The sequence below is a fragment of the Narcine bancroftii genome, chromosome 6 (genome assembly GCF_036971445.1).
Source record: "Narcine bancroftii isolate sNarBan1 chromosome 6, sNarBan1.hap1, whole genome shotgun sequence".
In the NCBI taxonomy this organism is placed as follows: Eukaryota; Metazoa; Chordata; class Chondrichthyes; order Torpediniformes; family Narcinidae; genus Narcine; species Narcine bancroftii.
The window spans coordinates 239,016,931-239,042,593 of NC_091474.1; the positions used below are offsets into that span (position 1 = coordinate 239,016,931).

The 25,663-nt window shown below is 43.7% G+C and overlaps 1 protein-coding gene across 6 annotated transcripts in view; it reads left to right on the forward strand.

Annotated features, from left to right (window-relative positions):
* kif6 (kinesin family member 6) overlaps positions 1-25,663 on the forward strand; it is a 645,381-nt gene that overhangs the window by 420,453 nt on the left and 199,265 nt on the right. For all 6 annotated transcript variants that reach the window (XM_069887755.1, XM_069887753.1, XM_069887754.1 and 3 more), the window contains 2 exons: positions 2,169-2,271; positions 10,098-10,153. In XM_069887755.1, the coding sequence (XP_069743856.1) occupies positions 2,169-2,271; positions 10,098-10,153 (159 nt within the window). The remainder of the gene's footprint in view (positions 1-2,168; positions 2,272-10,097; positions 10,154-25,663) is intronic.

Here is a 25,663-nt window from a genome sequence, read left to right on the forward strand (position 1 = left end):
GGTCATTCCTTTTCTGTTTGTGGAGTGTTGTTAAGATCACTGAGAGACTTCAAACTCATTTTTAGTAGAACTGAACTTTCAACTTGTTTTACTGCTGGAGGTGAGAGGAACATTTGCCAATCTTTAGCCATGTGCCCAGATTGAGCAAGCTTGCCAGATATAGCAAATGTATAAAGGTCTCTGAAATTTAAAAAAAATCAATTCATTTATTAAAAGAGATATTAAAGAAGCATTGAAGAAGAACTTAGAAGTCAAAAACTGAAAATAATTCTGGAAAATACTCAGGGGCTGTTTAATGGAACTCAATTAAGGTAAGTACTTGTAATTTATCTATCCCCATGCAACCACACTTTCCATTGAAATGAATGGAGGCACTGAGCCTGTGCCAGGTCTAACTGCAGACTCCTGTGCCCCACTGCCTGTCCTCAGGAGGAATTCATTATCTGAGCACGCTCTTGATATCCCAGCAATCAACCTTGCAGAGATTTGGGACTTGCACAAGCCCAGTCATACACCGGGGTCCCAAACATCCCAACAGTTCCTTGCGGAGCAACCTGCACATGGGGCGAAATTTTACTCTGAAATAATTTCCTTGAATCGCTGGGAAAGGTAAACCTGTGATTGAGAAAAGGTAAATGTTCATCTTATTTTTTCCAATCGTCGACCACTTTTTGCACATTGCACACAATGTTTAGTCTGCTCTTTCAATTTATATCCACCGCACACTGAGCAGAAAGGGGATGACATGAGAATAAAGCAACTCCCTTCATGCCACATTAGGATCTGGTTATTATGAGGTACTTGATTATCACAGAAAGAAAAATGCAATACTGTCTTTGTCTTTCTGACAGGATCGCTATTTGTTTGTCTCAAAAAACCACATGGATGACCCACTTTTAAAGATAATTAAAAAGGTGTTTGTCTATTTTGTAAATAATTCCATCCAAATGATCCCATCCCATCCAGCTCCGTATCCTGGAAATCATTATAAATGGGTCCCAATGTCATTACATCCATGGCAGATGGATCACTTCCCTCTCTGATGTTATTGTCTGGTTCCAGTTGCTCCATTTCTCCTGAGTAAAAGAAAACCACCATCTCAACCAAAAAATTAAATAAACAAATAAATAGATAAATGTAGACATGCTAACAGGTTCTTTCAACCCACGCTGCCCAATTGACCTACAACCCCGGTACTTTTTTGAATGGTGGGAGGAAACCCACTCAGACACGGGTAGAACATCCAAACTCCTCACCGACTGATTTGAATCCCGGTCGCTGGCGCTGTAACTGCGTTGCGCTCACACCTTTCAGGAGAATTTTCAAACAAATCCAGCATTTTCTTGAGTTAAAAAGAGAGGTTGGATAGGCTTGGTCTTTATTCATCGGAGAGAAGGAGGCCGAGTGGTGATCTTATAGAGGGTTATCAAATCATGAAGGGTATAGATTTAAAGTGAAAAAGGAGAGGTTGAATGATCACCGTCTTTTTATTTCTCCAGGTAGATGACATAGATTTCGAGGGCATAGATTTAAGGTGAAAGAGGAGAGGTTTAAGAAGGACTTTAGGGGGATGTTTTTCACTCAGAGTTGCCCATATCTAGAATGACCAGCAAGAAGAAATGCTAGAAGTGGGTAAAATTGTTTCAGGTACAAGTTTATTATCATCCAATTGCTCATTAACATCCCAACGAAACAGCATTCTCCAGAACTCAGTGCAAAACATGCAAATCCACAACCAGCCTTACAACACATACAGACAAGCAAGACAAATGCAAGACAAATATACATAAATAAAAATAGATATTGTTTAATAAATAGTGGAGTTTCGGGTGGTCAGTGGGAGCAGTTCCTTTGGTCGTTCAGCATTCTCCCTGCCCATGGGAAGAAGCTGTTCCTCAGCCTGGTGTATCTCTGTATCTCTTTCCTGATGAGAGTAGATGATATCTATGTACTCTGGAAATAATTCTGAACTTTGAAGTTAAAATATATATATGTTAATATGAGGAAGAGGCTTAAAACCTATAAGAACCATTGCCCTTCTTTTATTAATTGATAGATGACCTTCTGCATACGGTTAAAATGGTTTCCATAGTTGACATCATATTTGTGCGCAGATATTTGCAAGGAACGTATTCACTTAATGGATCTGCTTTCCATCTATTCTACAGGAGGAGAAGTGTCCCTTGGACGTCAGGAAGCTTTTGAGATCTTCAGGAGGGACCATGCTGACAATATGACCACTGAAGACAACAAATATCTTCTGAAGCAAAGGTAACTCACCGTTGAAGAGTCCCTATAGGATCAAAAAAGACTATCTATTGTCTGAACACTAATCACCTCTGCATGGGACTCCCGAGAAGTAATGTGACAAACAGTGATACCTTTTGACGAAGCCGTGGAAGGCCAGGTTTGAAAATGTGCGGCAGTAAATTAGACTATTGTTGTAATGGGAGCTTGTTGCGATAAATCTGCTGTTAATCAGAGCTCTTTATGTAGGTGGTGCAGTGGTGCAGCTAGTAGAGTCTCTGGCTCACTGAGCTTGAGACCTATCTTCAACCCTGATCTTGTGGGTTTCCCATGGGTGCTATAGTTTGATCCCAAGGACATGCTGGTCGGGAGGTTCATTGGCTGCTGTGAATTTCCCCAAGTACATAGAACATTACAGTACATTCAGCCCACAATGTTGTGCTACTTCACAACAATTTATTTTTTTCCCAGCCTCACACTCATCACCCTTTTTACATGCATGTGAATATTTAAGAGTCTTTTGGACCAGCCTCCACCACCATCCCCGACAATGCATTCCAGGCACCCACCACTCTAATAAAAAAAAACGTACCCCTGATGTCTGTTCTAAACTTTCCTCCACTCACCTGATATCCTCTGGTATTTGAGTTGTGGAATCAGCGGAGAGTTGATGTCAATGTGGGTAGAATAGAAAAATGGGATTAATATTGGATTAGTGTAAATGCGCAGTTGGTATGAACGGTGGACCGAAGGCCCTGTTATGTCCCCATGACTCCAAAAAGTCAACTAGTCATGTTTGACTGAGCTAAACACATTGTGCTTTAGTAACTCTGCATTGTACTCGTTTCTTAAATTCCATTCCATTGAACTAATTGGAACCACATTTTGGGAACAAAGTACCGTATACAGCTGCTGCCATATTATTGTTTGGCACAGATGAAGGCGGAACAATTTTTGCCCTGCTTCATGCAATGTAATGAAGCGGAATTTACATTGAGGAGAAGAATGCACGAAATGAAGCAGGGTGGCCACATGGCCCTTGAAACCTGCCATTCAAAGTGATCATGCCTTTCTTCTTTATTGTACAGCACAGTAGAAGCCAGTTCCAGCCACTTAAACCCGTGCAGCCCAATTAACCTACCTCTTGGTACATTTTGGATGGTGGGGACTTGTATCTGCTGGCCTCAACTCCTCCTCTGTGCCAGTTGCTCACGATTCCTTGATCGTTCAAAAGCATATCTATCTCCTCCTGAAACACAACTCACCGTCTGGTCTTCACCACCCTCCAGAGGGTCCTCACCCTCTGAGAGGTTTCCACATCCCTCAGCATTAAACGACCCATACCTAGCTTTGCAGCGATGTCCCCTTTTTGGTGACTCTTATACTAATGGAAACATTTCAAAATCTAGTCTGTCCATTGAGGGTGTTCTATGTTTGATTAATGTCACCCCTCATTATTCGAAATTGAACAGTCACCATGACTGCACTATAGTTTTTTTTGTGTATCAAAGAGGGAATTTCAAATTGTATGAGAGTGGAACAACTTGTTATATTTTCTGTAAGCCTTTTACATGCATGTGCATATTTAAGAGTCTTTTGGACCAGCCTCCACCACCATCCCCGACAATGCATTCCAGGCACCCACCACTCTAATAAAAAAAACCTTACCCCTGATGTCTGTTCTAAACTTGTAACACTGTAAAAGTAATATTAAATCACAGGAAAGTAATGTTTTTTCTTTCCTTTTGGGGAATAGATTCATACAACTGAAAATTGATGAAATAGACTTTACTGTCAGAGCATTTAGAGCGTTCGCTGTCTAGACATGAAGAGAAAGAATAGCCTCCTGGGTAAAATGCTTACCACTTTCCCTGCTTCCCTACTCCAGCAACACTTCCCCCACCCAGCTCAGAAAAAGAAAGTGAACAGAGGGTCATATTTAAAAATCAAAGTGCTGCATTTTTTTAAAAAAAAGATTGGAGAGATGCTGAAGAATTTGCTGAAGCAAATGCTTACATTCGATGATTAATACTGCAGCAAAAAGCTGGGGCTTCTCAGGAATTTCAACAGTTTCCTATCTACAAGCTGCTTAAATTAGATCCTGTCCCAGAAAGCCTAAAAATAGGTCTCTGTGCTCCCAGTGAATCTATGCCTTTCCAGGATGTCTATCCCCTAATGAACTGCTGGAGAAATTAAGGGGGCCCTTTTCCAAGGTTGCCATATTTTGATTTATGTGGATCACATTGGAATCTACACTGGAAGCTTGGTAGTTGTGTGAAAAACGGGTTGAAAATGTGTCTGGCGTCATGCTTTGAAGAGAATTTTGATGAAGTAGAAAAATGGACAAAAAGTATGATTCTTTTTTTAAAAAAAAGAACACATCAAACTCATCCCTCTAATTCGTTACATTCCCCCTAAGAAATTGCCTTGGAATGTCTTGTTTAGCAGATTATTTCGAACATTTATCATTCCTTGGCTGAAGAGTTTTACTGTTGAATGAACATTGAAGTAAGGATGCTTGGGGCTCTGGTAATTTGTTCCAACCTGCTAGTACTCCTACTTAACATCGGTTTGAGACCTGGCAAAACTAGCCATCTACATTTCCAACTTTAATCACTCAATATACACGTATCATGAAAATAAAATCGCTATCATTCAGAGATTGTAAATGAATGTGGTCAGGTTATCATTACCGCAACTGCTTTGCAACCCCAAATTAAAGTTCATTAATCAATCCTATTAATGAAAGGCTGATGGAAATGCAAGATTATTCCTCTGTTAATGAGTTTGTACGTTTTAATTTTTTTTAAAATTTAAATTTAGACATTGTGATAGGATAGATCTATCACCAATGTATATAGTGTATATAGTTACAGTATCTAGACTGTGCTTACAGCGATTGGCTGAGAGCTTAGCCACGCTTACTGTCTGGGCCTTAAAGGGTTGTGTCCCTAGCCAGGTCGGATCATTCCGGACTGGTCGGCCACCTGTGAAGAGCTCCTGTCTTTTGCTAATAAAAGCCTTGGTTTGGATCAACAAGTCTTTGATTCTTTCGACGAGCTCTACAGACATACAGCATGGTAGCAGGCCATTTTGTCCCACAAGTCTGTGCCACCCAATTTACACCCCATTAACCTACACCCCCAGTATGTTTTGAACCAGAGTACCAAGGGAAAACTGATGCAGATACGGGGAGAGCGTACAAACTCCTTACAGACAGCATGGGATTCGAGCCCCATTCTGGTCCCGATCGCTGGAGCTGTAAATGCGCTGTGCCAACTTACACACCATTAACCTGCAACCCCTGTTCATTTTGAAGGGTGGGAGTAAGCTGATGCACCTGTAGGAAACCCATGAAGGATATGTGGAGAAGGTACAAAATCTTTATGGACATTTCTGGACTCCTACCCGGGTTGCTGGTGCAGTAGTGGTATTGCACTAACTTCTATGCTAACCATTCTAAAGATATACAAGGGTTTGTACATTAACTGGTCCCATGGATGTAATTGGGTGGTGTTGGCTAATGGGCCAGATAGGCCTGTTACCTTGCTGTGTCTCTAAAATTAAAATATTAAAAATATATATTTGTGTCCATTGTGAGATATGTAGGGCAAATGGAAATTAAATCTGCCCATGAGCTCTCTAACTTCTCTCTTCTTCGTCTAACCCAATCATCTCCAGAATCAGCCTGGTGAACCTCATCTGCACCACCTCCAATGCCAGTATATTTTTTCTCAAGCAAGGAAGCCAAAACTACACACATTACTCTAGTTGCGGCCTCACCTGTATCCTCCCTACTCTTACATCTTCAATCCCCCTGGGAATATTTAATTTTAATTTAGACAGACAGCACAGTAATAGGGCCTTTCTGACTTACGATCCCAAGCCACCCAAACACCCCAATTAACCTACAGCCACCATGTGTTTTGAAGGGTGGGAGGAAACCCACACAGACACAGGGAGAATGTACAAAACTCCTCACAGACAGCGCCTGCCGGATTCAAACACAGGTCACTGGCACTGCAATAGCGTTGCACTAACCGCTATGCCCAAAATAAAGGCCAGCCTTCTATTTGCATCTTGATGACCTGTTGCACTTGCAAACTAACCTTTTGTGATTCATACAAGCACTCCCTCGTCCTACTGCGCAACAACATCCTGCAATCTTGCACCATTTAAATAATAAGCTGATCCTTCTATAATGGGCCAAAGGCCAGTTCCTGTGCCGTACTCCTCTGTGTTCTCTGCTCCCTGTTCTAACAGAAATGGGTGCGTGGAAGAGATTTCTCATGGGTGACCCTTTACATCAGTAGTTTTCAAACTGCCCCCCCCCAACTCGCATTCTACCTTAAGTAATCCTTATGCCATCCGTGCTCCGTGATTAATGAGTGATTGCTTAAGGTGGGGTATGAGTGGAAAGAAAAAGTGTGAAAACTACTGTTTTAATAGTACCTCATTGACTCGTTATGTGCACGGTTTCATAACTCCAAAGGAAATGGGCCAATGGCAATTTTTCTAAAGCACAATATTTCAGTAACAATTGGTTCTAGAGCAGTGATTCTCAACCTTCCCTTCCCACTCACATCCCACCTTAAGCAATCCCTTACTAATCACAGAACACCGATGGCATAGGGATGACTTATGGTGGAATGTGAGTTTAGGGGAGCAGATTGAAAACTATTGCTTTCCATTAAAAAGAGAGTGATGGAGGAAGAGGTAAGAGATGGGTGCAGTCACAAAATTTAAAGGACATTAAATAGACTGATACATGGATAAAAAATGTTCAGAGGAAAACCGTCTTAATGCAGACTAATGGGACTAACTCAGGTCGACAACCTGGTCCATACAGATGGGTTGGGTCAAAGGGTTGTTTACATGCTGCATAACTTTGAGACTCTTAGAATAAGACTTCTGAACAAAGACAGCTTCGAATAAGCAAATGCCTGGGATACAAACAAGATGAGACTCTCAAGGCACTCTTTTCCTTGAATGTTAAAGTACCCGTCCTGTCACCTCACAGACTCTGCCATGGCTCATACTTATAGACCCTATCCAGTGTTGATCAAGAGAAACTCATCTTTTAAATGTTAGAATGGAGTCCCATTTCATCACCAAACAGGCTTCTTTTTAATAAGAAAGTACAATGCTGATGTTGGAAGTTTGATGACTTTGGCCAGGTACGGAATCATTTTGCTCTGGTTCTTGTTACACTCCTAGATGGCTTTGGGGATTAGGAGGTTAGGTTTCATTTTTCCATCCGACTTCTCCATTGTTACATGTGCAAAAATAAGCCTTAAAAAGTCTTCATGAATTTTTTTTCGATAAAGAGCTTCTCCATAGGGGCCCATTAGTGTCCTATTGGATGGATAAGGTAGTGAAAATAATAAAATTTGGAAATGTCAGCCAAGAGTTGAGTTTTGCTGAAGTGTCTCTGATTCCTACCATATAACAGCTCATCAGCAATTGGGGATATAGACCAAGTTTAAAAATTGTCCCAAAAACTATTGAAATATTGACACATCAACCCCCTCTATATCGCGGAAATGGGATGCAGATTGGGAGATCATCTTCGCTCTGACCACTACAACAGCAAGGTCATCCCAGTGGCCAACCATTTCAATTTTATACTTCTATCCCATGTCTATCCATGGCCTCATGCACTGCCAAACCAAAGTTACCTGCAAATTGGAGGAACAGCACCTAATATTCTCTCTGGGCATTCTCCAACCAGATGGCATTAACAGTGACCTCTCCAGTTAGTCCCCTTCCTTCTCTCTCTCTCTTTCCCTATCCCCGTGTCTCCTTTCCTGCAGCTCCCCACCCACTTCACTCTCCACCCAGAGAGCAGCCCCCTCCCTCTATCACTTATCAGCTTTTTTTTCTTCTATTCTGCACTCCCATTCATTTCCAACTATGACTTCTTGTCTGTGGCCCTGTGTTCCTTTCCCTGTTCTCCACACCCCTCTCCCCTCACTATTTTATTCAGGCACCTGCCTGCTTTTTGCTCGTACTTTGATGAAGGGCTCAGGAATGTAACATTGGTTATGTACAGTTGTCTTTGCTACATAAGGAGCGCTGTGTGACCTGCTGAGATTTTTTAGCACTTCTGTGTATTAAATAACTCACATCTTATTGTGCAGTCACCACAGTATAACATCCCCAGGCACTTCACAGGGGTGTTCATCAAATACACAGCCACATACACATGTAGGTAAGTAAAGACAAAGAGAGACAAAGTGAGGGAATTCCATAAATTTAGAAAAATTACGAAGCTTAAGGTATGACCACCAAATGTGGAGCCATTAATATTTGGGATTAGCAAGAGCTGGAAGTGAACGAGAGCTAGAATCAAGGGGCCGTGATGATTGATGCTGTCACAGGGACAGGAAAGGCCAATGTCTTGAGGGGATTTGAGAAAAACTATTAAGAATGAGGCATTGTCATTCTGGGAACTAATATATATCAGGTGATCAAAAGAGTGCCAAGTAAAAAGGACATTGTCAGGATGCAGGTAGCAAGAATTATGCAGGGTGAAAAATCAACGAGAATAGTCTTTGATTGATCAGGTGTAGAGGTAGAAAAGACATACTGTAGGTTTCACCGCTGACAAGATGATGGAGGTTGAGGAGAAAGAAGACGAGAGATGGAGAGAGAGAGATGGAGGGGGGAGAGAGACCGAGAGGGGGGAGAGAGGTGGAGCTAAAGCAACCATTATCAATATTTTTGTTTGTTAATGATCTCCCTAGGACTCTGCTCATGGTTTAGAGGCCCCCCCTCCCTGTAAAGCAGTCAAGTTTTAGTTTTTTTCCATACTTCTTCCATGCCAATTACATGGAAAATGCACAAGAAATATCTGTTATGTGAGGTGAAAAAAACCCAAGGCTTTCATGCGAATATTCTGTGGCCCCTAGGATAACGGCTGGACTAAAGTAATGCAGTAGATATAGGATAAGAAATTCACATACATTGAAGACACCTATAAGTACTGACTCAAGAAAGATTCCCACTCAACCTGGTCACGCACTCGCTCACTGCTACCTTCTGGCAGAAGTTTGAGAGCTGGCACCTCTAGTTTCAAGATCAGTTCTTTTTTCCACCATCTATCAGGCTCTTGAATGTCCTCTGTTCTTCAAACAGAGAGTGATGGGTGCATGGAATGACCTGCTGGTGACTGTGGTGGAGGTAGGTACAATAGGATCTTTTAATAGATGTTTAGAGGCATGGAACTGAGAAAAATGGTGTGTGGTACAGAAGGGACATTATGAGCATTTGTTAGATTCATCTATTAGGTTGGCACAACACTGTGGGCTGAAGGGCCTGTACCATGCAATAGATTTGTGTGTTCTCGGTTCTATTTTTGATAAACTGGAAATATTGGAAATGCTCTCAAGATCAGCGTGCACCTGTGAAAAGACAAACCATCATCAGAGCTTGAAGAGCGACCCGAAACATTACCTCGGTTTCTCTTGTTATGGTTTAAGAATCTGAAGAAAACTCAGCTTATTTTGGCTTTGGTGATCATTAACTAAATGCAAACGGGACAAAGATTCAGCGTCACTGGTACTGAAACCAAGTTGTTTTTTTTTGCCATTTCATCCAGGGATTCAGCACTGACGAAGCTATTCTCTAAAATATTGATCACTGTCTTAAAATTAAATTGAATGCAGTCAAGTGAGAGTCACGCTGCCGGCTGGTAGCAAGTGTAATGATAAAGAGATGGAAATTTCTCCAATCAGCACTAAATTGTGTAAATAATAAAAAAATAAGTAAAGATGTATATGTACCAATGAGCATTTACTGATCACAGACCTTTCTTTTTAATCTAGTTCTATTCATTTTTTTTTCACCAGGTTCACTGAAGCAAAATCACTTGGAGAAAAAGTGAATCAAGCCAGGAATAAAATTAGTGAGTACGCAAATAATGTTGATGCAGTAAAATATTGCAAATTGATACCTCTACAATGTGTTTAGGCATCACCAAAAATGAAGGGGAAAAAATATGCTAAACCCCTGAAAATGGACCTTTCTTTTTCAATCTGTTTATTGAGTTATATCGAGCATATATACAAGAGGAGAGTTACATTACATTCATGTATTTACAAGTGTATAAGAAAAAGAACATATTAGTATTTAACAAATATATATTAACCATAAAGCAAAAGAAAAGAGAGATCAAATTTTAATTTTTATTACAAAATCCTCTCTAATTAAAAGAGAGGAAGTGGGACCATTCTGAGAGTAAAGTAGGAAAACAAAGGGTTTCCTGGTTAAAACCAAATTTACCGGAAGGAACTCAGAGAGAATCCAGTGTAAAATCACAAATCTTAATCTATATGGAAATATTGAATAAACGGGTCGCCAGACTTCTTCAAATTTAAAAGATGTATCAAATGTCCGACTCCTAAGTTTTCTCCAAACTTAAACATGACATGACAGCAGAGAGCCCCTTGAAGTCGAGTGGGTGGGTTAGGGTTAGGGTTCCATTTAAGCAATGTGGCTTTTCTAGTCAATAGGGTTGAAAAGGCAATTATTCGCTGTGCCGAGACAAGCGTATGCCCAGACTCCGATGGTATGATTCCAAAAATAGCTGTTATAGTTGTCATTCTGATCTTAGAACTTCTGCTAGGGTTTCAAAGACACCTTTCCAAAAATCACCTTGCTTGGAACATGACCAGAACATATGAGTTAAAGGGGCCACCTCAACTTTGCACCTATCACAAGATCACAAGTAGGGTTTACATTGGTAAAAATGCGGGCCAACTTATCTTGAGACATGTGTGCCCGATATATCACCTTGAACTGAATCAAGCAACGAGGCACAAATTGATGAAGTATTTACTAGTCGAAAAATATGATCTCGTTGGTCGTCTGGAAGCAATACTTGGAATTCCAATTCCCAAGCACCTTTAATTTTTTCATTGGATATCAGTTGTTTTAACCAATTATAAATTGTAGCTATTTTTGAAATGGATGCACCTGAAAAAGGGTTTCTGTCATATTAGATGGGTGAGCGGGAGGATAGTTTGGAAAGTAAAGTATGCAGAAAGTCCCGAATTTGCAAATATCTAAAAAAAATTGGGCCTTGCTGAAATCATACTTGTCTACTAACTGATTGAAAGACATTAAGCCGTCTCCTGCAAATAGGTCTGAAAAGATTATTACTCCTTTAGTTTTCCATATTGAAAATGCCTTATCTATCAGTGATGCTTTAAAAAAAGAAATTAAGGCATATTTCTGTAAAACAAAAATAATAACTCAAAAAAATAAATTATGAAACTGGAACCAAATTCTTATTGGATGCTTAAGAACTGGGTTAAGATCTTCGCCTGTTAATTTTGGATATCGCAAAGGGGAATAGAGCTCCCAGCAATGAGGCCAACGAGTACCCCCCAACGGAATTCCTCTCCAAATCTACCCATAAAGGACTTTCATGTACGGCTGAATAATAAATCCAAAATCGGATATTAAAAGCCGATAATAAAATCTAAATTTAGGGAGAGCCATTCCTCCAGCTTTTGTTTCTGTGATCAAGGTTTGCTCAATCTAGGATTTTTATTATTCCAAATGTAAGAAGATATCTTAGAGACTACCTTGTCAAAAAAAAATACTTTGGGGAGGAAGGAAGGTACTGCTTAAAAAATACATAAATACTTTGGTAAAATTATCATTTTAATTGTGCTAATACGACCATCTAATGTTAGCATCTGGAAAGCATTTGTTTCGTACATTCTATCGGGGGAGATAATTATATTTTATATAGATCCTTAAAATTTCTTGTAATTTTAATACCCAAATAAGTAAATTTGTTCTTAACAACTTTAAAGGGTTTTTGATGGTATAAAGAAAATGAACTTTAATACAGATTTTAATACATCATTCATCTGCACATGTTCACTGTGGCACAAGCAATACGTGGAATTGAGCTGGCTCCAATACATTTGTGTAAAGATTACTGTACATTACTGATGTTTTTTGCAGTCTGCACCCATCTACTGTGTGCCCGACAATACAAGAGTTATTTCTCTAAGTCCGACTAAGCTTTTTAATGGGGAGATTTAGTGAGGTTTGAGAAGGCAGTGAGAGTCGCCCATAAAATCAATGTGATGTATTTTGATCAGTGGTTGAAGTGGTGAGAGCATGAACTTCAAACTTTGCAATTTATTGAATTAAACTGAAATAGAATTCCGCTGAAGGATACTGAAAATTAACAAAACGATCTCGGAGGAATTTTAATAGCATTTTCAGCCAATTCTTAGGACAGGCTAAGAGAAGAGATCAACACGTGGCCCGAGCAACACTGATCACAGATATTCCAAACTGGCAGGGCTGCCACTGGTACAGACCCAGGAGCGTAGGAAGCAGAGACAAAGACCTCCTCCGAAGGGTTCAATCGCCTGGTCCTTATGCCGATGAATCCATACAGGACCCTCCTTAAAGGAGCCTGCGGTGTTCTCATTTAAAATCTGCAACTGCGGAGGTCTGTGCCCAAGATGGGCACCTGTGCTTAGCAGTGGCCATGAGGTGTTGCGGACTCTGGGCGAGCAGTGGATTGGCTCAGGGTACCAGAAATGTGGAGAGAATTGGATGGTGATCACGGCAAGGACCAGTGAGGGGATCAGTGGCTGAGGAACCCACACAGGCTGCCGGTGACTTGCATTCATGGGTTGGAGACTGCTGGCTGGAGACTGGCTCTTGGGAACCAGGTAACCGAGGCGGGATGGGTTTAGGTTGCTAATGGGATCAAATCGGAGACTGCAGCTGCAGAGGCTGTGGGAGTGTTGGAAGCGAATCCACAGACACTCAGTGTCTCTGAAGTGACTCTCTTTAGTTTCTCTTTCTGTCTTACTGTAAGGGGCACCGGGCAACACTAATGGTGTCTCTTTGTCTGCTTTACAGCAGGCAAAAGGCCATTTTGTGTAATATTACTTGTTCTGTACTATTATCTGACAATAAAGGAATCTTGAAGTGTCTAGCGTTTGAGACAATGATTGTGAAGTCCGTGGGCTCGTAGTTCTTTCAAAGAGGAGGTGGATAAAGCTGCCAGTCAGATGAGCTATGGATGAAGGCTGATGCTTTACTTGACTATATTCTTGAAAAGTGTCCATTCGCTGTCAATGGAACTGGAGGAGAGTTCATTATTCCAACACAACATGAGTGTTCAGCTCCCAGTTTATTTGTGAAATGTATCAATTGCTGCAGCATCTGGCACACAGCGCCTGCATTCTGCCCCGACAGGGAGCTGATGCAAGATCTTGACCCAAAATGTCGAGCATCTCCACATAGGCTGCCTAACCTGCTGAGTTCCTCCAGCAGTTTGTTTTCTGAGCTTTCATCTCTTGCAGCCTAACCAACTCCCCAACGAACCTCTTGAGTGTTGCAGGGAATCCTTACTTTTGGCTCTGGACAGCACTAGAACGGAGGCCCCAGGGTATTATATTGCTTCATGGATCTGTTGGGGAATCAGTGGGATGACATATGCCCTCACTGTTCTTGGACGGCGACCCTTGTTCCTTGGAACAGGAACCTGGTTCATCCCTTCCACTCCAGCAGTTCTCATACCGTTGCTCATTAGCCAAGCCAGGCAGTCGAGACTTCTGTAGCTCAGGCTGAAATGCTGTGGTCTGAAGCTGAATCTTTTAAACCAAAGCCACTTAAGGTTTGAAATTGCCCTCCAAGCACACCTTGATCATTCACAAACATGCGTCAACAGCCTGTCACCATCTTTGGTTCACTCACTGGAGCCTGTCTCTACCTCCGTACTTTCAGCTCATTTCCTGTCCCGACAGCTTTGGAGAGTAAGAAAAACGGTCTCTGAACTTCTCATTTCTTTACTACTCAATAACTTGCCCAATAGCTGTTCTTTCCGTCCGTGGCGATATCCTGTACCATGGAAGTAATTCCCTTTCTCAGGTTTTGTGTTTCAATTTAAAAAATGAGTTCATTTGCAACTAACGGTCTCTCTTTTACTGAAGCCACTTAATTAAAAAAAACCCACAGGAACTGAAGCTCATGTTAATATCTAAAGTAAAATATGTACAGATATTGATTTCATGTGTTTGCCTCACCTCTAATTCTTCACAAAAACTGTCAACTGAATTTTTTATTCAACCCTCCACGCACGACACCTTGCTAATTCAACCTCTTCAATATTTACAGAATACCCTGACCTACTTAGTCAGAGACTTTTCCATTTGTAGGGACATTAGCGTGTGGTCCATTCTCATCAGATTTGGACTGCTTTTTGATTGATTTCCAAACCTGTTCTTATCTATCAACACTTAATGCCTCATGAGAATTCTTTGAAAATTAGCTGCCGTGGCTGTTTAATGAGAATTAATTCAATTTGCCTCTCGGCGGCCTCAGTAGGGCCACACAAACAGAGGTCTCTCACTCTCCAAAGGAATTCTTTATGATTATGTTAACACACACGCGCAGACAAAACCCAGGGAATAGTTTTCCATATATCATTACATGGCCCAAACAATGGAAAATCTGTTTTAAAACAGACATATAAGCTGATTTTATTTAGGATTTTGAAGTACCCCCTCGGCGGCTGTGATTTAGTAAATGTCACACGGGGATATTCCATCCTATTCATCCTGTGCTTTCCAGTTCATGCCTCATTAAAAATGAAGTCAGATAAACATCATATTCAAATAGTTCTTTATTCTGGTTATTCTTCACAAGATTTAGACAAAACACCATGGCATAGTATTTCAGCCCCTACATCTGAAACCAGTGTGGTATTATTCTGATACTCCAGTAGTCTCTTTTGATAACTCTCCAAAGTAGCAATTGATCTAACAGAGAATGTTCCACTGAAAGGTGTCTTACAGTTGTTGGACGTTAACTGCCAGATCAGATTAATCTTATTCTGATATGATAATAATTTCAGCATTTTTGCTTCAGCTGTGAATTGCATAAAGTACACTGGACAACAACTTTTCTCAAAAGGTTTGCTTCCTGAAAAAAAAATTGGGGTTGACGATAGACAAGTTCAAGCTGAACAGAAAGATTTGCTGTATCATGTAGGAAGTTGGAGAAACATTAAATTAACTTTTATTGAATTTAGGCATGTTTAATTGCATGATGTTACTGGAACCTTGGCCCAATGTTGCCTAGCTAGGCCTCTCGTAATATTAAATACTTTCATCAGATTGCTCCTCCTCAAAAGGAGTTTGCCCAATTTCTCCTCATTCCTAAACCTCTCTAATCCAGGTGACATCCACTGCCCAGCCCTTGGCTCTCCACACTGCATTGGCCTTCTCTCCTTCTTCCCTCACCAGTACATTCACTGCATCTCTCGCCACACGTCCTCTGATATCGCGTCCCACACCCAGCTCCAACTTTCCCCAAAGGCCCCATTCTCCATCACCTTCCTCCCCTTCTGATTCCACGCTTGGCTTTCACTCCAATCCCAGCCTCCTTCACTCTCCTTCAACTGACCAAAAATTGTTTTGCTGCTAATTTTCGTTTGTACTCATCATCTGATGCCGCTCATGCCAGTGTCCATCAATAGTCGGACAGCATTGGTGGATTCCATTTGCCCTGATACCACTTTCCCATGGTTGCAATGTCCTTGTGAAACCTTTCACCATGTTCGTCACTGACTGCACCAAGATCAGCAGGGGAAAGAGTCCAAGTGCGAATGCAAAAAAAATAAATTTTCAATGACATGCAACACTTTATCATTTTGCATGCTTGAAGTAGACATAAAGTTTTACAGGAAATAATAAAAATAGGTTATATCTTTCAAATGGCATATGACAAGAAAATTTCAAGGCGATTTTCATGTTCAGCATCTCAAAATCCTTAAAATGCAACCAAAACTGTTCAGGAAGCAAAACCTTTGTGTGGTCCAGTGCTGCATTCGTTCCTTCTGTCAACTGCTAACGTTGAACTGAATCAGTTTCAATAAAGCAAAGCCTACAAACTCGCAGAAGGGTTACTGCATGAAGAAAGGCCATTTGAATCATCAGGTCTGAACTGGCTCTCTCCAGCAGTCCACTCCCCGCCTTCTCCCCTTAGGCCCTGCAAATTATTTCCTTTCAGATATGCAACCAGCTTCCTATTGAATGCAACATTAGGTTCTGCCTCAATGGTGGAGCTGGCAATGCATTCCAGAGACTGGCCACTTGGTCTGTTTAATTATTTTTCCTCACTTCTCTTTTATTTCTTTTTCTAATCACCCTTGTATTTCTTAGTGCACCAAGGAGAACAGTTTCTCCCCATTTTCTCTGTCCGTGGCTCTGTTAAAATGGCAACACAATTGGATAAGGTGGTAAAGAAGCGGACTACTTGCTTTCCTTCATCGATCAGGCAATGACGGCAGGAGTTGACAAAACATGTTGCAGCTGCTTAAAACTTTGGTTTGGGCACATTTGGAGTTTCATGCGCAATTCTGGTCACTGCATTGCAGGAAGGGGACGCAGACTTTGGAGAGGTCACAGAAGAGACTCATCAGAATGCTAGAGCCACAAACCTGCAGATGCTGGAATCTGGAACAAAAAAAAATAGACAACCTGCTGGAGGAATTCGGTTGGTCAAGCAGCGTGAGTGGGAGAAAAAAAGATTATTGATGTCTTGGGTCAGAGCCCTTCGTCATGACTCTTCTTTAGTTTGGAAATGAAAAGACGAAGAGAGGGGAAAAGACCCGATGTGGTGTGTGTCCAAGAGAAAGAGTCCTTAGTGAGGGTAAGGAACCCCTGTAACTGAAACAGGGGCAGAAGTGGAGGCAATAGAAAAGAGTTCAATGTCGTGAGGAGCCAGGAACTCATTGAGGCTTCTGCTGACAGACCACTCATCACTGGAGAGGGGGAGGTCAGTTGAAGGAGAGTGAAGGAGGCAGGGATTGGAGTGAAAGCCAAGCGTGGAATCAGAAGGGGAGGAAGGTGATGGAGAATGGGGCCTTTGGGGAAAGTTGGAGCTGGGTGTGGGACGCGATATCAGAGGACGTGTGGTGAGAGATGCAGTGAATGTACTGGTGAGGGAAGAAGGAGAGAAGGCCAATGCAGTGTGGAGAGCCAAGGGCTGGGCAGTAGGTGTCACCTGGATTAGAGAGATTTACGAATGAGGAGAAATTGGGGAAATTTGTTTTCTCTGGAGTGTCAGAGGCCGAGGTGCAATCTGATGAAAGTATTTAACATTAGCAGGTGTCCAGCTTGGCAACATTGGGCTAAGAAAGGCAAGGTAGGCAGTGGGCTGAAGGGCCTGTTCTGTGCTGTACTGTTCTATGTTCTGCAGCATGGAGAGTCAGAGCCATCGTCCGGAGGTGGAAATGTCAAATACAGGTTGGCCTAGGTATAACGTCAGAGAGGTGAAGTTTAAAGAAGGTGTGGAATCCATGTGGTATGTGCTTGGATTGGGCTGCCCGGAGGTGGTGCTGGAAGCAGATCTTTTCCAATTCTTCAAAACTCCAGAGAGTGCAAACAGATTCACACTAAATTCTCCTCATAGCGCAGGACCGTTGACCCAACAATCTGTCTGATTTTCACCACCTTCAACATGATCATTTGTCCAATGTATTTTCAATGTGGTTATTGTGCATGCTACTAGAGTTTCCTCTGGCATCTCATTCCAGATGTGGACCTCTCTCAGAGAAAAATCTTTCCTTTCTCACCTTAAGCCGATGCCTTCCAGTTCTTGAATCCTTTACCCAGGGAAATAGAATGTGGGGATTCACCTTATCCACACCCATCATGATGTTATAAACCAAAAAGGAAAAAGTGTGTATCATGGCTAATGTGATTTATGGTGTGAAAAATAAAAAATTTAAAAAAAAAATGATGTTATAAACCTCTACAAGATCACCTCAACTTCCTTCCCTCAGGGGAATAAAAAAAAAACTCAGCCTTTCCAATTGCTCTCTCTCACTCAACACCTCCAGTCCCAACACCATCCTGGATCGTTCGATTCTGGGTTTCTGCTGAATATCTGCTTCTGGCAATCTGTGCAGCTGTGTGTTTTCCCCAGCAGAATGAGCATTTTCGTCAAACCATTCCCACTTTTTTCTTGTTTAAAGGGAAACAATTGTTTAGAGCATTGAAGAGTCTCTTCACAGCGGCCATTTCTGGAGGATGGCAGGGGTGTGACTCCTATTAAATGGGAGTTAGTGCCTCCATTCCTTCATATTGTCTCCACTTCCTCAGGAACCTCATGCAATTTGCTATGTCACCTTCCTCCCTTAACAACAACTACAGATGCACCATTGAAAGCATCCTTTCAGAGTGTATCATTCTGCGATGTATGAGAACCACTCCACCAAAAGCCACAAAGAGTTACGAGCGTGTCTCAGGCCATTTTAAACACCCTCCATCGAGTCCATCTGTAACTCCCGCTTCTTTAGGAAAAGCGGCCAACATATTAAGAGAGTCATCCAACCCTGGCCACCCTCCCTTCACCATCTCTGTCAGATCAAAGATTAATGAAAGTGATGTTACACTCAAACCAATTTCTTGCCACCCACGATCAGACTCCTGAATGAATCTCATTGAGTAAAGTCACGTAGGTTACAAACACACAGTACATTGAGAAGGGGGGACTATTTGGACACAAAAGGTTATCTGTAATCTTGTGGCAACCCACTTACCAGCAAGCAAATTGGCTCCCAAAATGGCGGACGTGCTGTGGAAAATGCAGGAAATTGACCTGCATCTAACACAGGTTTTTATCTGAACGGAAGACGTCAATGACGCCTTCACTTCCTGTCCATGTGCCAGAAGCAGTGAAGTATACAAGACCAGCATGTAAGCCTGGAGGTGGCAGTTTTGCATTAGACTCCACAGCGTGTACATCAACTCGACAACGTGTACCCCGACGTCAATAGTAGCTTGGTTATAGAATACTTCTGTACAACGTTACATTCAGTTGTTTAAAGAACACTGTTTACAGAATATGGAATTACAATGAAGAGGAAGATCAATTAGCACCATGCAATGGCAGAATGAGTTGTGAGGTTCACTCAGGGGCCTGATGACTGCAGGATAGAAACTTTTTTAAGCCTTCACACTCCTAAGCCTTCTCTCTGATTAGAGGAGCAAAACGAGAGTGTGTCCGCGGTCTGGTGGGTCCTTCCGCATGTTGCCCTTTCCAAGGCAGTGAGACGAGTGCACATTAGGGTTAGGGAATCCTTGAAGGGCAAGGAATTTTGCTGAGCTGGATTCACTCCTTTCTGTTGTTTCTTCTGACTTTGAGCAGACCAGCTCCCATACCATGGAATGATTTTAATAGTTCCCCTTGCCCTGTACCAACTGATTCCTCTCGATAACTCTGCACTTTCGTGCTGTGCCCACTTGCTGCATTTTGTAAGGGACGTCTAGCTGGACTGGACGCCATTTCATGTGACAATAAGCTTGAACTTGTCCTTGAGTCAACGGCCTGTCTGTGTCACGTGCTGGAGGAGATCGACCTTCTGCAGGCCTTGCCAACTTTGAATCCGATCTCTTTGTGGCATTGTGATGGAATAGAATAGAGTGGATTAGTCCAGCCATTTTCAACAAGGGTCGTAGGGCCCCCTGGGGGCCACAGCACATTTCAGCAAAACCTTTGCTTTCCGTTTCACCCTCACAAAACGTAAATATTTTTCATGTTTTTGATGCAATTGGTTGGAGAGAAATACGGAAGAAACCAAAACTTGGGTCTGGTGGGTCTTTCCAGATGTTGGGCCCATAAAATTTTAGCAGAGTCCGGGGCGGGGTGGGGTTTTAGGCGAACAAAGGTTGCGAATGGCTGGATTAGTCACCGATCAGTCCAGCAGCCATGGCATGGATGATGCCGACATCTTTGAGGTCCGTGATTTGGATGTGATTTCATCTAAGAGGTACAAGAGTTTGGACTTGGGGGGGTGGGGGGGTGGAGGAGTGAGCATTACCATGAGATGCTGAGCTTGTCCCTCAGATGAAATAAAGTCCAATGACAAGCACTACTCCAAACATTTTATAGGGACCTACTGCCAGAATGCCTGGTTTGCAGCATTTTCAGTTTTCACTTTCTGCTCTCTAACAATGGGGTCTCAAAAGCCAAAAGCAGGGAGGGCTGCCACTGAGGAATCCCCTCAGGATTCCAACCTGAAACACAAGCGTGGAACAAGTGGAGATCCACATCCATTTGGCACCAAGTGTCCTGTTCTGCACTTGGTTTACTCAGAATTTCCAGCTTAATTTTGGGAAAGTTTTCTTCGACGTTGCGAAATCAGTTCCCTGACAAATACAATGTGGGCTGGTGTTCTGTAAAGGTTTTGTCTTGTGACACGAGTAGCAGTTGCCATTTTGGCTTGCCAGCCGCCCCTAAACCTGCTTAAATAACAAGTTGAGAAAGCTGTAACTCAACCTCATGCAGCCTGTTAACAATATGTTGAAGCCTCCGTTAAAATAAAGCAGACTTACAAATTAATCAATTTAAACTAAATGCCTTTCAACCTACAAGTATTTACCCAAACTGGGGGGGACTGACTATTTTTCCACCTCCGTTGGTCACTGCAATCATCCTTTTATTTGCACAGCAATATCAAGGGTTCATTTGCCTGGAAGTCTGCAAAAGGGAGCCTCATTACTGCAGAACTGCTTGCCAGAATTTCCCTGCTATGGCTTTTAAACTCAGCTTTCACAGATCCATCGATTTTATGCTGAACAGAAGCAGACCAAGATGCCAATCTTTGCTAATCTCATTTGCTGATGTTTTGGCTATCTTCTAAATGTATTCTTTCCATGTACCAGTTCAGATGTTTTCCCAACATTATGATTGTACTCTCCAGCACTTTCTCTGGCAACTCGTTCTATATCCGCATTACCCTCTGGTGAAAAACTTATCCCTCAGATCACCTTTAAATCTTGCTCCTCTCACCTTAACAACAGGCCTCTACTTTTGGAGTTCACTACCCTGGTGTGGTGATACAACCACTACACTGGCCATACTCCTACTGACCTACTGCAGGTAGGGAAACTGGGAGGCTGTCAATCACCAGCCGATATTAAAAACTCAAGCCGGAGACTCTGGGAGTCAGTCGGGCATGTGGAGATACTGAGACTGGTGTGTACAAGTTTAAGCTAATTAAAGCCTGTTGTACAGTCTGTGGATTTTGCGTCAAAATTGTACTCACTGCAGCGCTCACACTTTAAATAGCTTAAAATTAAAAGGCCCATAGGGAAGTTCCTCATCATCCAGAGGCTGGGTATCGACCCTCAACACCCGGACGCTCCAGCATACTTCGAGATCTGGAAGCATGCGATTGAGGAGATCATTCACACACAAGGTGAGGTCATCAACATTAACTAGAAGAATGGTAACACGCACAAAGCTGGGCCCATGCTCTTTACTCTCTCTCCGAGCAATGGCCATCCGGGAAAGGATGGAACGGCCCCCGATAAACATACTCTATGCCCAGTACCTGCTCAGCATCAGGGTACAGCAGCCAGGTTAGACAGCAGACGCTTACCTGGGGCACTGCGAGAGCTAGCACACCCGTGCACAATCGAAGCTGGGATGACTGCGGGGAGGTGGAGCAACTCATCCGAGATGCCTGCATGCTAGGGCTGCGGTTGAAGGTGGCTCGACAGAGACTGTTGGAGGAGAATAATGCCTCCTTTACCAAGATCATGGAGGTGGCCCACTCCCTAGAAGCTGCAGCTCACCACGTAGAGGGATGTTCACCTCCCCCAACTTTCGGCCTTGCCAACGCCAACAAGAACAGTTGCTGAGAGGCCCCACGTGGAAGAGATGATCATCGCCCCAGTCCGCTGCTGTAAGTACTGCGGGTCCTGGTGTAGGTCGGCCAGGCACTCCTGAAAGAACTGCCCGGCGAGGAACTCACATTGCTCCCGATGTGGCAAGAAAGGCCACTTCACTAAAGTGTGCCTCTCCAAACCCACTGCGGCCCTCCCCGACTAACCTGGAGCCCCTTCTGACTCTCTTGACGTCCCCATGTGCGAGTGCCCACCAGTGCCATTATTCCGCCCACCTCTTGCACCCACACTGATGACATCACATCCAGCCTGGCAGTCCAACCATGCCACTGCTATGTGTTTACCACAGGCTCCACCATCATTCATTGTTCAACTTCCACCGTACCGGTGATGTTACTTCCGCCCGCACCGATTACATCACTTCCGGTCGAGTCGCCCGACAACGCCGACACCATGTGTGTCTCCTGGGCACCTCCATCTTAGGTCAGCCAATCCCCAACTACCCTAACTTGCCAACCAGATGATGTGGTCAACATGTGTACATGCAAAAACGGTGCACTTGCCGCACCCCACACTCCTAAAGGCACCAACTGGCTGTTACTTGCTACAACTATCAGGGAGCAGCGACTCTGACCCTAAGCCGGTCCTAGCATCCACCACTCTAGCGGAGGACATTCCCTATGGACTCAGGCGCTCGATGCTGGACATCACTGTCAACAAGGTAATAAAATGCCTGTTTGATAATGGTAGTACTGAGAGCTTTGTGCACCCGAATGTGGTCCGTACACTGGCGCTCAAAGTATACCCAGTGAACTTCGGTTTTACCTTCGCAGCCCAGGTCCACTCCATCATGGCACTAGGGTGCTGCTCGGTGAACTTTACAGTGGGTGGGGGAGTGGAGATATCAAGGGTTCAGGCTCCTGGTCATGCTAAAGCTCTGTGCCCTGTTTATCCTGGGAATTGACTTCCAGTGTCACCTCCACTTCCTCACCCTTACCTTCGGTGGCCCACTCCCCCCATTCACCATGTTCAGCAACCGTCCCCAGTCCACCTGCAGCTCTCCACCTTACGGGTACCCCCTCCATCCCTCCTCAACTACCTGATGCCAGACTGTAAGTTCATAGCTGCCAAGAGCAGGTGCTACTATTGCAGCCGACAGGACCTTTATTAAGGCTGAGGTGAGACAGCTTCTGGCAGAAAGAGTTATAGAGCCCAGCACAAGCCCCTGGAGAGCCCAGGTCCTTGTCATAAAAGGTGACATCAAACCGAGGGTGGTCATGGACTACAGCCAGACAATCAACCGGTACACCCACCTGGACACCTACCTACTGCCCTGCATCACCGACATGGTCAATGAGATAGCCCAGTACAGGCTTGTCTCCACAATTGACCTGGTCAGCCTACCACCAGCTCCCCTTCCATGGCCAGGATAAACCTTATACTGCCTTTAAGACTGAAGAACGCCTCTACCAGTTTCGCCGGATCCCATTTGAGGTCATAAATGGAGTCTCCATGTTTCAGCGGGAGATGGACCGCAGGATAGACCATCATAATCTAAGAGCAACCTTCCCGTACCTGGCAACGTCACCATCTGCAGCCACAAACCAGCAGGACCACGATCCCAACCTGGAGAGATTTCTCTGCATGGCAGAGGTGTGGAACCTCACATTCTACAGGGAGAAATGCATGTTCAGCACCACCTGCCTTGCCATCCTGGCGTGCATCGTGGAACATGGTGTCATCGGTCCCAACCCTGAATGGAACTGCGCCTCCCCCACACGCTCAATTCCCTTTGCAGGTGCCTAGGGCTCTTCTCTTATTAATCCCAGTGGGTCCCCCACTTCTCAGACAAGTTCCGTCCACTGGCCCAAGCCACCACCTTTCCCCTCCCTGCTGAGGTGCAAACAGCTTTCGGCACATCAGACAGGACACCACCAATGCCACGATGCATGCCTTGGATGAGAACACCCCATTCCAGGTGGAGTGCGATGCCTCTGACGTTGCCCTTGCTGCCCCCCTCAATCAAGAGGGCAGACCCATGGCCTTTTTCAATAGGACACTCCACGGTTCAGAGCTCAGACATTCTGCCATCGAATAGAAGGTCCAGCCATTCATGGAAGCAGTCTGCCCTTCTCACTGACCAGCACACAGTGGCATTCATATTCATCACCACCCACAGAGGCAAGATCAAAAACAACAAGATCTTGCGCTGGAGAGTCGAGCTGGCCACTTTCAGCTACGACATCCAGTATAGGCCAGGAAAACTCAACGACTCCCCCGATGCCCTGCCAATGTGGCTGATGTCTCCGGAACCAGTACTCCTCTGCAAACACATGAGGATCCATAAATCTGACCCCCTGGTTGATCAGACACACCTCCTCCATTCAAATCCAAATTACACCTTCGTCAGGTACACCAATGGACGTGAGGACACCATCTCGACCAGGGCCCTGGCACCAGCAGTGGCCCAGCCCTCTCACCCTGGGCACCCCTGGCCCATCCAGGATCCCCTGGGAGCTGACACTCTCTCTCTGCCTCTCCAGAAGGCCTCACTCCCTGTGGACCAGCCCCACACCCATCCCGCCCGCACCGCTGGCTACCCGGGACCAGCCGAACCTCGGGCGACCCTGCCTCTACTGACCATTGACCAGGAGCCTGTCCTGTGATGGTCCCAGAGGCACAGACGTCTGCCTGACAGCCTAAACTTGTAGATATTACACGGTACCAAGAAACCCCCCCCCCACACGCCCGTTATAAGAAGAATCACTACGCTGACCGCACTCCTACCAGTTTACTTTAGGGGAGAACCACTGTTCCGGTAGGTAAACAACCTGGGAGGCTGGCTCCACCTGCGAGCTGTCAATCACTGGCCCAGATAAAGACGTGAGCTGGTGAGACGTGTGCAGCTAGCAAGGTACTGAGACTGGTGTGTACAAGTTTAAATTAATTAAAGACTGTTATACAGTCTGTGGACTTTGCATCAAAATGACTCGCACAACAGCGCTCACACCTAGGAAAATGACTATGACTATCTACCCAATCTGTGTCCCTCATAGCTGCTGGCCTGAATGACCGATATCTTTAAACAACTTCCTTCATTGTCCACTATGCTTTCAATTTTGGGGTATCCTGCGTCCTTACTGATCACGCTGGCACCATTGATATGACGAACAACTTGGAATTCATCAATCCCTGTGGAACAAGACTGGTTTCAGGCCTCCAATCGGAAAGACAAACCTCCGCTACCTCTGCTCTTACCAGCAGGCCTATTCTGTAAACAATAGGTTAGCTGGTTCTAACCCTCCACACCAGCCTTACCATTTGTGTCCTTGTCAAAGATCTTGCTAAAGTCCTTGTAGACATCATCCACATCAATCCTCTTGCTTCTCTTCATCAAAACACTCCAAATTGTGAGACACGAATTCAACGCCGACTTATCCTTAATCAGTGCTTGCAAATAAATTTTGTCAGTAGCCCTTCCAGTAACTTTCCCACCACTAATTCAAATTTATATCTTAATAAAAATTCCTTTTCTGACCTTTCAGTGTAAGAATACTGTCATTTATTGATGTAAAATGCTTTTGGAGCTGGAGCCGTTGATAAACAATCTGACACCTTCTGAGTGACGATGTAGTAACGGCTGATGAACTGCTATAACAACTCTCTGAGACTCCACCATTAATGTATTGAAATTTAGACATACAGTACCACCCAAATATCCTAATTAACCTCTTTCT